The sequence below is a fragment of the Crinia signifera genome, chromosome 5, assembly GCF_055691185.1.
Source record: "Crinia signifera chromosome 5, ASM5569118v1, whole genome shotgun sequence".
In the NCBI taxonomy this organism is placed as follows: domain Eukaryota; kingdom Metazoa; phylum Chordata; class Amphibia; order Anura; family Myobatrachidae; genus Crinia; species Crinia signifera.
Genome location: NC_139221.1, coordinates 50,274,341 through 50,291,330, shown reverse-complemented (window position 1 = coordinate 50,291,330; position 16,990 = coordinate 50,274,341). Strand labels below are relative to the sequence as shown.

Genomic DNA, 16,990 nt, shown 5'->3' with positions numbered 1-16,990 from the left:
TCACCTACAACCCAATCCTTTAGTAATACACTTGAATTCCTGAAGGCACCAGTAATATAATTTCACAACACTGGGCAGGGTCATGCCGCCAAACTTCCTGGCTGGGGAAGATTTACTCAGTGAAGGAGTTATGGGAAATTCCTGATCATGATGCAGAGCAAAAAAGCAATGCAAAATTACTTTCCTGATCACAGGTGTGTCAGCTCACCTAGGCAATTACAATGCATATACGTTCATTAAGCCAATAGGTCCCTGAAAAGGAATAGGTCCCATAGAGCTAATTCTATTAATATATATTTACAACACAGAGATAATTAATGTCAATATATAAAAAATGGTACTCTTTACCTAGCACGGCGCCCACGATTTTGATCGTGAGCATCGCAGGTAAAAAAATCGCGGGCATCGCGGCCATTGAATGCACTAAAAATCGGGTGCGACGCGATGCCCGCGATTTCCCATAGGGATCAATGTTAAATTTCTCAATTGACCCGATTTTACTGTTCAATGCCTCAATTGACCCGATTTTTCCATAGGAAACAATGTTAAATGGCCAACAGAGGCCAAATAGGCACCCTAAAGTGTGAAATGGCCCCCACAAATGTTAACGCCACCCCACGATCAACGTGAACCCGAAGCGTGGCGAGCGCCAGCGGTACGCGTCCTACGACCTTTTCATACCCCTACTATCCACGTCGGCGTGGAGTTGAGAATAGAATAGTGTGGCGAGCGCAGTGAGCCACCGAGCCCGAAGCGTGGCGAGCGCAGCGAGCCCCGCGAGGGGACGGGGATACCTTCACAGGTAAACGCGTCCCTTCGCGGGCTTCACAGGTATCCGCGTCCGCTCGCCACGCTTCGGGCTCGGTGGCTCGCTGCGCTCGCCACACTATTCTATTCTCAACTCCACGCCGACGTGGATAGTGGGGGTATGAAAAGGTCGTAGGACGCGTACCGCCGCCCCTCGTGGGCTCGCTGCGCTCGCCACACTTCGGGTTCACGTTGATCGTGGGGTGGCGTTAACAATTGTGGGGGCCATTTCACACTCTAGGGTGCCTATTTGGCCTCTGTGGGCCATTTAACATTGTTTCCTATGGAAAAATTGGGTCAATTGAGACATTAAACAGAAAAATCGGGTCAATTGAGAAATTTAACATTGGTACCTATGGAAAATCGCGGGAATCGCGTCGGTCGCGTCGCACCCGATTTTTTAGTGCATTCAATGCCCGCGATGGCCGCGATGGGCGCCGTGCTAGGTAAAAAGTACCTAAAAAATATGCCCCTACCACTGCAGAATCAAGTTAAGGCCCATACACACTTGGCGATTTGAGCTGAAAACAGCTCAAACAGCAAGTTTGAGCGGCTTTCAGCTCAAAGCCACCCAGTGTGTACGGCGCAGCGATGAGCGGTGAGCACGGCTGCACGCTCCCGCATTATTGCCAGGAAAGCCGTTTATCTGCTGGTATTACCAGCAGATGAGCGGCTTTGAGGGCGGCTTTGCATAGCACTGCGCTATGCAAAGCTGTCCTCTCCTCGCTGACGGCGCTGGTCAGGGGGAAAGCCGCTCAGTGTGATGATAGCGATCATAGCTGTTTATACACACTGGGCATAATCGCCCAGTGTGTATGGACCTTAAGATCAGCCAATTAAACAAGAACAATAGAAATAGTTAAGTAGAGAAGGGGATACAATGTATTGTTGAGTGTGGGATGGGAAAACAATTGTTGTTCCTCACCACTTTTAATAACAGGCGTAAATACATTAATATTGAGTTAACCACACATACAGTACAGTAGGTTTTTATTACTGCATTTTTATTATTTACTAATATAATTTTATGATCATTAGACTAAGGGGTCTATGTACTAAGCTTTGGAGATAGTTGAAGTAGAGAGAGATAAAGTACCAGCCAATCGACTCATAACTATCATGTTACAGGCTGTGGGGCAGCGAACTAGCGTTAAGTGTATATGCTGCACTTAACACAAGTTAACTGGGGGGGGGGCGTAACTTTTATTAAATGTATTACGGGCACACCTAATGTGTGCTAAGGACAGCCCTGCCGTTTAATGCTTGGCGTGGCTGTTCCCTTCAAATCTCCAGTAATTAGTGGCGCGGGTGATGTATGAACAGCCTCCTAGGCATACATTGCCCGTTAAGCCACCCTGGGCCCAGGGCTAGCGTTATCCTATTCCCAATGCAGGGACAATGCTGGCTCCTGCTCTAGATCTCACGATAATAGGGTTCGATGTTGAAGCTCTGCACATGCGCTTATTTGCTTACGCATGTACAGGGCTTCTATGCGGGCGCATTCGGAAAATTTGCATAATCTCCGTGGCGCTCGCAGGGGAGGGGTTTAGGAAGCGGGGTGCATTTCCTGGGCATACCCAGAAAATGCTGGCTGCGCCCAGGAAAATGCTGGGCATTCCCATGCGAACACTGGTGAGTACCTGCCTTCTGGGGGGGCCGGCTGACATCACTAGATGTCAGCTGCCACCAGTTCTCGGAGCAGGCGTCTCAGATCTAAGTCAGCAGAGACTGCATTGGTGAGCATTGAATAATTTCGGGCCTGCGCACTACCCTGTGAATGGATGTTTATGCAAAACAGTCATTCGCAGTGCGGCGGGTACATTAGCCGTGCAGCGGGGGGTGGGCATTCGCACTCACAGTGGGCGGCATTACAAGGCTAGCTAAGCAGCAAAATAACACTGCTTAGGGAGCCAACCAGAATGACCTCCATAGTCACAATTGCTCAGTGCACAAAGCCAAAATCGCTCAGTGCACTCAGCAGCCTGATCATGTGTACACACCTTTAATACATAGACTTATAATTCCTATATGGAACTGACTGTATATACTGCAACTATAGCAACTTAAATATATGTTTTAGGCTAGCGTAGAAAGTACATTGATACCCTGCACCCTGCACTACCTCTGTTGATCCCCTCTGACTTATGGCTGATACCTGCAGGAACTACAGTTTCACCTATAATTGCCACGTTTGGAGGGGCAAATTAGGTCCGCCTCAACTCCAGTGCAACCAGGGAAATGGTTCTTATATATCCTCATGTGTATGCCCCTTAACACTAGCAGTGCAGTATATTTTATGTGTTCATTTGTACAAAATATAGACATAGGCACTAATGTTTATTTTATTTATTTATTAACAGTTTCTTATATAGCGCACACATATTCCAGAGCTCTTCACAGAGAAAATTTGACCATTCACATCAGTCCCTGCCCCAGAGGAGCTTACAATCTATAGCCCTTATTCAGATCTGATTGCAGTACAAATTTGTTTGGAAAATGGGAAAAACCATGTGCACTGCAGGTGGGGCAGATGTAACATGTGCAGAGAGAGTTCAATTTGGGTGGGGTGTGTTGAAACTGAAATCTAAATTGCAGTGTAAAAATAATGCAGTCAGTATTTACCATGCACAGAAACAAAATAACTCGCACAAATGTAACTCTCTCTGCACATGTTACCTCTGCCCCACCTGCAGTGCACATGGTTTTGCCCATTTTCCAAACAAATTTGTACTGCGATCAGATCTGAATCATATATTTCATCATATGGTTAATTGAGTTGGGAGACAATTAATCTACCGGTATATCTTTATATTGTGGGAGGAAACCGGATTACCCAGTGGAAACCCACGCAAGCACGAGGACAATATACAAACTCCACACTGTTAGGGCCCTGGTGGGAATCAAAACCCATGACCTTAGTTCTGTGAGGCAGTAATGCTAACTATTACACCATCTGTGCTGTTTTTACAACTGTTATAAGTTTTACAACAACCATTTTTACAACTGTTATAAGTTCTGAGTATTTATTGAATTTTTGAAAAGCAACAAATCTTGTTTTTATTATGGGCAAAAAGCAGGATGTATAGAGGTGAGTGTATCTCGTTCTCTCTCTCTCACACATTTATATAACCCACACTTATAAAATACCAATAACATAGACACACATTCTTACTCACGCTTACTTTGATAGCAGCTTAATTAAGCTATTCAAGGATCCATAGGGAGTGGGGGGGGGAGGGTGATAAATCATAGTTGCCTACCCTCCCGCTTTTAAATCTTTATCCCGGTCCCCCGGAAAGTCCCGGGATCCTCCCGGTTTTTCAGCCTTCTTGCTGAAAAATTAGACTGCGCATATACACCCATATACCCCCCATATACACCCATATACACCCCCATACCCCCATATACACCCATATACCCCCCATATACACCCCCAAATACACCCATATACACCCCCATATACCCCCCATATACACCCCCATATACCCCCATATACACCCCATATACCCCCCATATACACCCCCATATACACCCCCATACTCAGGAACATATTTATAAAAAGTACACAAAACTTTGCTAAAAAACGCTGACATACTAGTAATCAAAACTTACATCGGGCAATATGGCGGCGAAGGCTGCTGAGAAAAACCGGCTGCCGCCGGCGCAGGTCTGACCAGCGCCGCTCAACCTGCCCCAGGCTTCTGCGGACGCCGGTCGTAGAGAAGATCAGGCGGCGGGCAGCAGTATACGCCCGCCGCTTGTCGGCATTGCTAACATATGGGCCCCTGGGCCCCAGGTGACGGTCCATAACGTCGACCAGGGCCAACAGCTCAGGGGTGGAAAAGGGCCTAGCACGATTAGACGTCATAGTGGCAATGGCGCAGTTATTAATTGCAGGTACATATATCACTTTTGGTGCTTGCTGATTGGTCGAAAAAATTGTTTGTTTGGTATTAACTTTATTAATCCCTCTTACAGTAACAAACTGGATGCGAATAGAAACTTACGCGGACCGTTCCGATATTCACACACCACAACCAACAGCATGCATTCAATGTAGAGATGAACTGTATATACAGTGTGCTGAAACTAATACACGCAACCATCAACTTATAACTACGCTGCTTAAAGGGGGCACGATACACCGATATCCATGGAGAGGAGTACTGTATTTACAGTGTGCGGAAAATACTACACGCAACCCTCTACTTATAACTACGCTGCTTAAAGGGGGCACGATACACCGATATCCATGGAGAGTACTGTATTTACAGTGTGCGGAAAATAATACACGCAACCCTCTACTTATAACTACGCTGCTTAAAGGGCCACAATGCGACATGTTGCTGTATGACAATTTCATACACATTACATATGTAAGGAAAGCATTGTAACGTGTAGTTTTGAAATGTGACTCACAAGGCATACACGAACTCCAACAGATACCAGCTGACAACACTCATCATTGGAATGACAGGTGCACACATTTCACGATGTAGCCCACAATGCTCCACAACCTGTGTATTTGCATATACAGGTGATTGATCAGGTGGTTGAGACCTGCGTAATGTAAGCGGGAATTATCGGCGGGAAATATCGGCGTAAATTTGCATCTACATTGCGTGGAAAAATATACGCCCCCTTGTTCATGGCGGGAGATTAACATATAAATATTCAGTCAGATGCAGCCCACAATTGCTGCAAACATGTCTGACTCAGACGATTCCGCAGCTGAGGACGCTCTGCAGAGAGCTACAGCACAATCCCTGCTTGATGCACTGAACAAGAGGGAACAGGAGCGGAGAAGGAGGGCCCAAGAGAGGAGTAGCCTGCAAGATCAAGCGGGCTCCTCAGTAACAGGCCCTGGTGAACCTCCACCAGCTCCACAAGGGCCAAGCAACCAGCCAGAACAAGAGGTTGCATCTCTCCAAACAGGTGTGACCCAGCAGGTGCATGGTGAGAGAACTGGGGCCACCAGAAAACGTGCTGCAACATCTAGGGTGATGACTGAGCAGGATACCACCACCAGAAAGAGAAACCCTGCATTTGTAGAGGCCGAAATGCGAATTCTAGTGCCCAGGGCACGCGAATGGATTGAATTGGCAACCAGGAAGCCGGGTGCCAGTGCAAGGAGAAACCTTTGGGACAAGATCACAGAGGAAGTGAACCAGGTGGCACCAGTGGTCAGAACTTGGGACGCGGTGAAGAAAAGGTTAGTGTGTTTGTCAGGGCAATTTTTCAGCAGTCTCCAGCAGGAACTGAGGCCCTTATTCTAGTTCACTCTTTCTGCCCAAATATTTCTTAGATGGACAAAACCATGTGCACTGCAGGTGAGGCAGGTGTTACTTGTGCAGAGATAATCAGATTTGGGTGGGGTTTTACACCTGCCTCACCTGCAGTGCACATGGTTTTGTCCATCAAAGAAATATTTGGGCAGAAAGAGTGAACTAGAATAAGGGCCTCAGTTCCTGCTGGAGACTGCTGAAAAATTGCCCTGGTCTTTGTCCCCCTGATAATGTCATATGTGTGTACATATGTTACATGTATGTTTTGAGACTAATAGAAAGGTGTGTTTGTAGATAGTGCTACACTTCAATGTCACATGTGAACACAACCATGTCTAATAACCCACATTGATATATGAAACATGCACCATTGGTGTGATGTGAGGTTATGGGCACAGTTCTGCTCATGTGAAGTATGTGATGGGACAAGAGAAAGTGTGTTTTTGAAAGAGTTGTTGTAACATGTTCCATATGATGCTACTGAAACAAGAATGAGCAAACTGTGCACATGTAGCTGGTGAGAAACTACACATCCCAGTATGCCATTCCATAGTTAAATTACTCCATAATAACCACATTGTCAAGCTATGGTGGAATGTGTAGTTTCACACCAGGTGGAGGTGCCTAATTTGGCCATGGATGATGTCATTTCTGCATAGTGATGTATGTATGTGCATTTAGTGGCCTAATGAATGACATGAGACACTGAAATGCCTCCTAATTGAGACATGAATGTGTGTGTGGGACACATATGGCAAAAAAACATAAGATCACCCACACTAGGAAATGTCACGTAGCTAGGGGTACCACCTAGTCCCTTTAATTCCGGACACATATTAATTACACAGGTTCTGTGGCTGGCTGACTTCAAGACTCCACTTCACCTAATTTTAAACTGCCACAGAACCTGTGTAAGTAACATGTGTCCGGAATTAAAGGGACTAGGTGGTAACCCTACACGTAGCACAGTGGTGCACATATCTCATGGTGATATTTGTATTTTTAAACTTGTAGGTGGACTGACTTCAAAAGTACACTGAAGAGGAAGATGACTGACCGGTACAACCACAGCATGTCCACCGGGAGAGGTCCTATGCCTGACCATTTGGAGTATACCCCCCTGGAGCTGGACTCCTGTGACGTGATTGATGTGGGGGAGATCAGGGGGATCTCCAATATGGACAGTGAGCTCCCGGCGGAGGTCTTTGCTGCTGCTTTTGATGGTAAGTCACAGTAATGCATTGTATTTATAAAGATATTTTTTATTGCGTATGTGATGGTGACATTGTTTTCAATTCTTATCCTAGCAGAAGCAGAAAGCCAGGATGTACCGGCAGCATCTTCCTCTGCAGAGCCACAGGTGGAGCAAGTGGTCCAGCCTCCACCAAGACGTCGCCCCCGGCCCCAGGAGACATGGAATGAGAGCCTGTTGGTGACGCTGGACAGGATCGAGCAGCAAGGTGTGGATGCTGCGATCCGTCAGCAGCAGGTGGCGGATTTTCTGGCGGAGTGGAAGGCCACAAACCAGCTGCAGGTTGAGGCCTTGAACCGCATTAATGAAACTCTGGCGGCTGGCATAGTAAGCATTGGCCAACACCTCAGCCGCCAGAATGAACTTCTTGCGGAGCAGCTGTCCACCGCCAGGTCCCTAAGGGACAATCCCCCATCTGCTGCCCCACCCCAAGCTGCTCCCCAACCTTCCACCTCGGCTGACCCTCCTGTGTCGACTAGGGGAAGACGCCGAAAGCCAGCTGAGCCAAAGGCCCCTGTCCCCAAGGCCCCATCTAAAAGGGGCAAAAAAGGGCCCAAATGAGACCTGGTTCACTTCCTCTGTGGTTGGAGGCCAAAGGTTTAAATTGCACTGGACATCCGCTTCCTGAGTTGGCCATCGATCCATTTGCGTGCCATGGGCATGAAAGTTCGTATTTTGACCTCTACAAATGCAGGATATTTTTTTTTGGTGGTGTGTATCTTGCTTAGTATTCACCCTGGTTGTTGCAGTACGTATTCTGGTGTCCCCATTTCTTTCACCATTGCATTTGCAGGGTAACACATGTTTGGAGATATGCAACCTCTTGTTCTGGCTGTTTTCTTATTTGTGTGTCTATTTTATTTGTTTATTTGATTTCTCACATTAAAGTGTCAAGCTGTGATGCTGAACAGCAAATAAATTTATTTTACAAATTAAATCTAAATTGTGGTATGTGTCATTTCTTGTGTGAAACAAATACTAGATTTATGTGTACTTACTGACCAGGGTATTTTTGAACATTTGTTGCAGTGTGGTCGAAGTTTCCCATGTGTAACCCTCTCCATGGCCATTCCCATGTTCCTATCCAACTTTTCCCTGCTAATTAGTTTGTGTCAGCACATGTGCAGAGCCACTTAATAGGTGAGAAAGCAGTTTGTGTGCAGGTGAGGTAGCTCCTACAGTAGTAGGTAAAAGCAGGTCCAGAACAATGCTTTCCTCATGGAGTGGGTGAGGCAGACAAACAAGGGTGAAAATGTACATTTGTGTAGGAATGCATATGTGTCATCCCTAAAAAAAGATGTGTGAATGGGCCAAACATGATAAATTAGCTTGTGAACAAACATGCATAACTTTTTAAATATATATGATTTGACAGTGTCATAAGCAGATGTAGGAATCCTTTGTTAGAGAGATGAGAGTGCAATAATGTGATTGGTGGCATCTTACATCCAGAGTGTAGTCAAATCCAAATCATAGCAGATGAGATAGTGGTACAGGTCATTATTTTGGGTACTATACAAAGATTGTGTGGAAAATAGTGGTCATGGGCTTCAAACATTGCTGAAACATCCTTTGTAGGTGTTAGATGTGGTTTATGTTATTGTATCCTAAATACAAAACCTATGTTAGTATTAGAGTGAACACGTTGACACATGTCGACTTGTGTAGATTGAGTGTGCTACTGCGTAAAGTCTATGAAAGCACGTAGTGAATGTGTCTAACTGTTTAGCAAATACCTACCTTAGCGTATAAAAAGATTCTTACCTTAAATTAAACAAACCTTTAAATGTGGAGAAGTATAGAAACATAAGCTTCCAATGTGTTTGCGTGCTGTGTGTGTGGCTTGCAGGCAGTGAAATCATGGTTTGGACTTAATAGACTGCAGCATTGCTTATTACATTCAGGTGTATGTGTTTGAGTAGTAAGCAGCGTTAATTAGCCAACTCAGCCGCACGCTGGCATGCGGTATCTGTAGGGGTGGTTTGAGCTGGCGGTTGGCGGCCGCCTGTTTGGTGTCCGAAATGAACGGTGCCTTAGTCGATCGCGCGGTAGTAGCACCGCTCATTTTTGGTGCACACCCCCGGGTACGCCCATATTTACGCCCATTTTCCCTCATTATTTCGGCCGCTCCCATCAACACGCCCCTATGCCGCCCCATTACCCGTACACTCGCGTACAGGTTTTTTCGCACGTTGAGACACCGGCCGTAAGCGTTGTGGAGTGTTCGCGCCGGCGCATTAGCGTATCTGCACATGCGCAGATCATGAAAAACCCCGGGACGTACGCGTACGGCCCGGCCGCTCCAACCAGAATAAGGCCCTTAATAACTAGCAACGGTTGCTGGTCCGTGGCAGTCTTTACTTTCTGTAGTTTTGTGTGTCATTGACAGCACAAACTCTGCTGCATATATGATGCTGGGCAGATTTAACTTGGAAAACTGGGCTGGTTTACCATGTGAGATCCTCTGAAAGCAAACAATGGCTACATTGGGTTTTACAAGTAAAAAAAGTGATACCACCGTCTGACTTGTGTTTGCACTCCCTGAAGCAGACTGAATCCAGCCTTTCTCCATCTGCAGTGCTTGCTGTTCAGTGTGACTCTTCAGCCTTGGAGAATTTTGCCAGTCCTGAAAAATATTCTTGTGGGGAGAGAAACTTGTTAATCCATGCCGGATACCTTTTGCAGGTTTCAGGAGGGCTTTCTGCCTGTCCAGATCTATAACAAAATTGTCAGGTTTCCAGGGTAGAAAAACACATTCATCCTGGTGACACTTTGTATCATTGCTGAACCTTGGTGTGGTGTTTTCAGATTGATCTGCATTTGGTCTCTCTGAGAGACTGCAAACATTTGCTCCACTACTAGTTGGTCTTAACTGCTGTGTGGAGGTTACAAAGGTGTGAGAGCTATGTATGTAAACATGCATGCTCAAATTAATTTCATACATCTTCCCTTTAAACACTTTTTTGGGTGGACACATGATTTTAGGGGTTGCATGTGTAACAACTTTGGTTACCATGGGAGTTTGCATCATGGAGAACTGCTCCACCCCTGTGTGTACTTCACTGCTGCTGTCTGGGCCTAAGGCTATTGACCGTTCTCCTTTAGTAACAAATTCTTCCATCATAATGGGAACTCTGAGAGTGTGCTCAGTAGAAGAACTCTCCACATAAGTTACACTGACGTTACACTGATCTTCCCACTGGCTAAAATCATTATAGAGATCATCTCCTTTTGCTATTCCCTTCTTTGTGTTAATGTGCCTTTTGAGGATGGATACATCTTGCACAGTGTTGCCTCCTTCCTCTATCAGAGAGGCTTGTTTGTTTATGGTGTGTGTGACCATAACAGCCTCTGTAGGCTGCACATTGATGCAATCCTGCAACATGTATTTTTCTGTAGACCCTGTGTACAGAGTCTCACATACAGCAACACGATTTCTCTGTGCAGTGTTGGGTGTTTCTATTATCTCCTCATGAGAGATCTTGCCAGTTTGATTACAAACTGCCAGGCTTTTTGCTTTTATTTCTACTTTTTCCTGTTTGGTTTTCTTCCCTTTAAGGGACTTTAACAATTATTGCATTTTTGCATTCATTTTCAGGCATGCGCTCTTGAGGCGTGATCCTGATTTCTCTTTACATTCCTGCTCAACTTGTAAAGTCACTGCTCTGTGCATTTTCCTAAATACCACAGCAACTTTTTGCATTTTCAGCATTGCACTCATTTTACAATGCTGTATTTATTCATATACTTCTTATTTTAGTACCCGAGATATCCTCTCCCTAAGAGTGACCGGTTTCTTAAGGTTCCTCTAATATCTGGTACATACATTCATTTATTTGGAAATACTATTTCCACTGTGCACATTTTCTCTTTCCTAGGCCTTTAAATTCTTCGTAACCTATTCCACTGTGATCTTGTAATTTGCCGGCAGGCTGATAGCCCTTGTGCCGCTACCAATAAATATTGTATTCAGTTGCAGTACATACTGAACAACTCCAGGTCACCATTATTGTGAAACATGGAATATCAGCTCTAATCACTAATACTCTATTCTAGGTAACAAATTACAGGATACAAAAACACAATGATAATAAGTTTTTATAGATATATGATATATCCCCACTGTGATTCTGCAGATTTGGTAGCCAGCTTACAGCATCTGCTACTCCTTATAAATATTATAATCATAAAATCAGATACAGCAAAAACAAGTTTGAACTCACTTTGGAATCATAATTTCATAATTCCTATATATGAGAATTGCATGTATGTATCAGCAGCCTAGGTTGTAAGTCTGACGCAATATATTTGCAGATATATAGGATAAACGTGTATTATAGAGTATACATCATTTATTATTATTGAAGAGTCCCCTTTTCAATAATTGGCACCCCAGGTATTAATATAATAGAAGATTCCCAGTCCACATTTGGCACCCCAGATGTGGACTGGGAATCTTATATTATATTAATACCTGGGGTGCCAATTATTGAAAAGGGGACTCTTCAATAATAATAAATGATGTATACTCTATAATACACATTTATCCTATATATCTGCAAATATATTGCGTCAGACTTACAACCTAGGCTGCTGATACATACATGCAATTCTCATATATAGGAATTATGAAATTATGATTCCAAAGTGAGTTCAAACTTGGTTTTGCCGCTCCGATCAAAGATATTTTATTTACAGGAAAAACACAAATCATACAGAATAAGTTGTGCACAGTAGTGATAGATATGCTAATTATAATTATATTTATACTTCCTTATAAAACATTGAACATAAAACAAATGAACAAACTTAGACAATTACTAACACCAATTGAATACTTGCAAGTTCATTGTTCCATTCCTTAGGTGTGAACATCTCCACCAAGCTTTATTCATCTTCCCCTTCTTACTCTCATCCTTCTCCTCTCCTCCTGATGTCTCACTTCCTGATGTCCCTCTGCTGACTGACTTCTACCCATAAGCTCATTCCTTTTATCCCATATTTTGCCCATTCAAACTGGCCTATTCCCATTGTGCCCAGTGTGGGAGATAATTATGGGGTTGCCAGATTCCACAGTGTCATAAACCATGCCCTGCTCATTCTGCCCCAAGGTGGTGAGCATGTAGGGTATTTATGATCCCAAGATCATAAAACATAGTATTTCTTTAATCTTCAGAGGCTTCCCCTTGGTTGTGTTGATGTGTCAATGATCTGTTTTGCCTAGGGTATTGGCATGGACAATTATAACCTGTTGGAGTAGTTTGTTTTCGTGTTGTCATTGCCTCTGGCCTGCACCATAACTGGACAGTACAGTAGGTCAGCTGGCTTCTACACTTCTTAAGGTATGCAGATCTTTGATTGTGATCTGTAACGTTGTATCTAAACATCCCCCTGCACATACCAGGATCTGTTTACATATTATGTGGCCTAACAACCAGATGACCTGTTGACTTTATTCTTTATTTTACCAGGTTCTAGTTATTTATTTGCTGTGAATCAGGCATACAGTAGACCTACATAAAAATCCATAACCTTGCAGTAAGACACAATTGTAGATCTATATACAGACATATTCAAACACTATCCTAAATCATATAAGCATTCCCCTAATACATTTATATCTATTCCTCACTACACTATATCTATCTATCTAGACTATTCACTATGGTTAAAGTCACCTTTCATCAATAATATGTTTAATGAAAACAATATCTCTGATTCTAAGTTATAATTTATGCAAACAATTACCTATCTGGCAACAAGTGCTGCTCCCTCCCCCTGCTCCGTATACACACGGAGCAGGGAGGAAAAGCCACCCCCATCCGCAGCAGCATCTCCTGGCCCCCCGGCTCCCCCTGTCCCGTATACTCATGCCTGCCGTCCACAGCAGCTCCAGGTTCCCCGTCTGCACGGCAGCTCCCGCTCCCCTTCTCTGTATATTCATGAAGCAGGGAGGAAAAGCCATCCGCTGCCTGCCCAATCAGTCAGCCTCAAAAGCTCCCGCTCCCCTGCTTGCAGCAGCACAAAAATAAAACTGGCCACCAATGTTTATTTATATTAGCCAGTAATATATACATTGCTGGAACGGGGCAGCAATGCATATATTACTGGTACCCATGCCCGCCAATGTTTATTTATTAGCTGATAATATACACATTGCTGGCACAGGCCAGCAATGTATATATTATTGGCACCCCTCCCCACCAATGTTTATTAATAAAATATGAGGCAGTAACGTACAGTATGGCCAGCACTATATAAGTTACAGCCGCCACTGCCTACCAACGTACATCATGTCATGGGGGTAACGCATGCATTGCTGGTCTGCACCAGAAATATATTCATTACTGCCGCCACTGCCAAACGCCTGTGATCGCTGGTCATTTGCGGTCCGATTGACAGCAGGCAGACATTTTGGGGTGTGCCATTGCCATTTTCTGGGAGTTCACCAGAAAAGGCAGGTGTTCCACAGCCATTCGGAGTCATCAGCACCCTCCTTTCCCCCCCATGGCCATCGCAGTGCTGAGTAGTCCTGGCTTACTCGGTGCTGCACACTGGGAAAAAGTCGTTCACTGGTGAATGGTTTCGCCCCACGTGCCGGCTGCAAATGAAATTGCAGCTGTGCACATGGGCGGGATTTCACCCAGGAGGGGTGGCATTTACCTGATTGCTGAACTCAGAATATACACAGCCCAGCGATCAATTCTGAATCAGGCTCCAAGAACAGAAATGCACTAAATAAAATGGCTGCTGCTCCCACCCTTGGAATTCAAACCCCACCAGCCACATTAGAGCAGCATGTTCCTTTTGGAGCCCTTGTTCCTGGGGTGTATTTTAATACATTCGGGCCATAATTCATTTATCAGAGTACCTCAAGTAGTAGTGATAACACAGTATAAACATAGGGAGCAGGTACAGTCCTATCTATAACATGTATAGTGTATATGGCTTCAGTGGTCCCACACCGCACACCCTGCACCCATACTGAATTACTTATCGCTTTAGAGCTCAACACCACCACTGCTGCTGTGGCTGTATTCACTCTAAAAAATGGTGCAGCGGCCATTTTCCTGATGATAGGCAGTAAAGTTTTGTTGCTGATCACATGGTGGTTGTAATGTTTGGAATTACAAGCAAAAGAACAAAACAGTGGGTGCCATGTTAGTGAAGACCTACACATGTGCAGCATCTACAGCACCTCGGAGATAAAGGGATCCACATGTAGTGTGCACAGGGGCATCCTCTTCTCTCAAACTATCAATGGGTCTGGGTCTAATACACAGTAAGTCAGGGTACCCCAAACATTTTTGAATCACGGCACCCTAGAGCATCAAAATGTTTTCAAGGTACCCCTAGGTCAAATGTTTCTTATTGAAAAATTCAGGAATTTCATTTATGCTAGGATGTGTATAGGTGATAAATACAGACGCATAGTAACTACAGAGCAGCACATTCCTTGCATCACAGAGGGAGTCTGCATGAGGCTGGGCCCAGCTGCTGTGCAGGTAACAGTCTCAGCAGCACGGCCTGGCAGGAGGCATGCACGGCACGCTGGGTGCTGTAGTTTTTCAGCAGCTGGATGTGATCCTGTGGGAGGAACAATAAAGCTGGAGAGCAGACGAGTGCTGTGTTCGGCAATAATGGAATCTCCCTCGTGTTCTGTCACTGTATCATAACTGTGCTCTCCGGCTCATGCTGCAACAGCAGCAGCCGTCAGAACTCAGGAACACGGCGGCGGCCTGAGAGGAAGGAGTTCCACTGTCACGGCCACGCCCACCCACTGGATTGAGAAAGTTTTGGTGTGTGCGCTGTCTGTGTGCGCTGTCTGTGTGCTGTTATCGCTGCTGTCACTGGTGGGACTGGTGAGAGCACCATGATTGACGCCTTGCAGTGTGTGACTGCAGCCGGCCTGCTGCTGGTAACCATCTCCCTGATGTGGGTCACCTTAAGGAGGAGGTACGTGGGCTTATAATACGTGCAGCACAGGTAGGGCAACCTCTGGTGCTCCAGCTCCTGTGCAACTGCACACCCCAGCATGCCCTGTCACTTAGCATATATCCTAGCAGGGCATGCTGAGGTATGTAGTTCCCCAGCAGCTGGAGTGCCACATGCTGCCCACCCGTGCACTGTAACTAATGAATGAATGATACAAAGTTGCAAACACCACCAGATGTACAGTACACACCTTACATGGGTTATGGGGCCGGGCTGGGGAAATGCTGTATACAGGGTACATGGATTCTCTGCTATTGTAATGCTGAATGCACTGTACAAGGTTCAATGTCCCTTCTGAAAACAGTGACTGCAGCAAGCTCTATGGGCTCACCTGTAACAAACACTTTGCTGTCTGTGTTAGAGGGCAACCCTTCTTACAAAGATAGGGTAACACTAGCTATAATGCTGTGTATATAGGATTATACCTATTTTATGTGGAATTCTGTAGACAACTCTAATACTGTAAGTAAAGAATACTTAATATTTCAACTGAAATATGCCCACTTATTACACTGTACTTCCAGGTATTTGTTGGTGGACAGAATTATTGACTACCCGAATGTGCAACACCAAGAACATATAAACAATGTTAGAACTGCTAGAAATATGTAATACACTAGATGTATTGTGATGCTTATAACCAGCCCATTGTAAGTTAGGATCGGGGATATGTGTGGAACGGATGCTTATTGGGAGAGGGGGTGGGGTATTGTAATGGTGCTAGTTACCAGCCCATCAAAATGACAGAACAACATAACAATAATGTTAGCACCAGCGGCCAAATTGAGCAACACTTAAATTGCTCTTTCAGACGCCATCTACTGGTCGCCGGTGAGCACAGCACTGGAATTCCCACTGTAGAGGTGAGGATCAGAATTAGACTTCTTTTTTATAAAGAATATGTACTTTTTCTTCTAGCAGCAGGACATTTTTCACATAGTGGCTGATTCGGACGTGCACACACAGGTCCGAATTATGCCCCTCTTCCAATGGGGGGACTACTGCACATGCGCATTGTCAGTAATTCTCTCAGCCTGATTGACAGGCGGGGGCTTGGCGAGGTGGTCCTCCGGTGTTTCATGGGTGTGCCTACAAAAATGCTGGGCGGGCTCGAGTGAATGCAGGCATTCCTTTGCCTGCTCGGGCAGGGCGCATGAACTCTGTGCCCGCCCCGATATTTCTACCATACATGAAGCAACAGGGTTACGCATTGGCTGCAAGCGTCGGTGAGAGGAGGAGAAATCCTTCGATGGTAAGTAACAATTGAAGGATTTCTCATCTGTGCGTACTTGTAGCCCTCAAAGGGGCTCGTATGGTGGGGTGGCATTAACCTACTCACTGGGCTCCGAACACAGGTCTGAATTGGGCCCATAAATCGGAATTATGCCTTGTCTCCATTGTCTTGCACACCTGACCTAACAACAATTACTCTTCATAAAGGTGCCTACACATGGATAGATTTAATGAACAATCCAATGTCTTATACAATTTGTCTTGAAATCCAGAACACTCCTGGCCAAACAATATTATGCACACACACAGAATGATTGATTTAATGATCAGAGGATTAAATGGGTCTTTTATACCCCTTTTAGACATACTACCCGGGATTTTGGCCAGGTTTACCCAGGATTTTCAACCCAGGTCACTC

The 16,990-nt window shown here is 45.0% G+C and overlaps 1 protein-coding gene across 1 annotated transcript in view; it reads left to right on the top strand.

Moving 5' to 3' along the window:
* The first annotated feature begins 14,955 nt into the window (after nt 1-14,955).
* CYP7B1 (cytochrome P450 family 7 subfamily B member 1) overlaps nt 14,956-16,990 on the top strand; it is a 159,216-nt gene continuing 157,181 nt past the window's right edge. Inside the window, exon 1 of the mRNA XM_083187175.1 lies at nt 14,956-15,300. Within this exon, the coding sequence (XP_083043301.1) occupies nt 15,218-15,300 (83 nt within the window). The 5' untranslated portion in view covers nt 14,956-15,217. The remainder of the gene's footprint in view (nt 15,301-16,990) is intronic.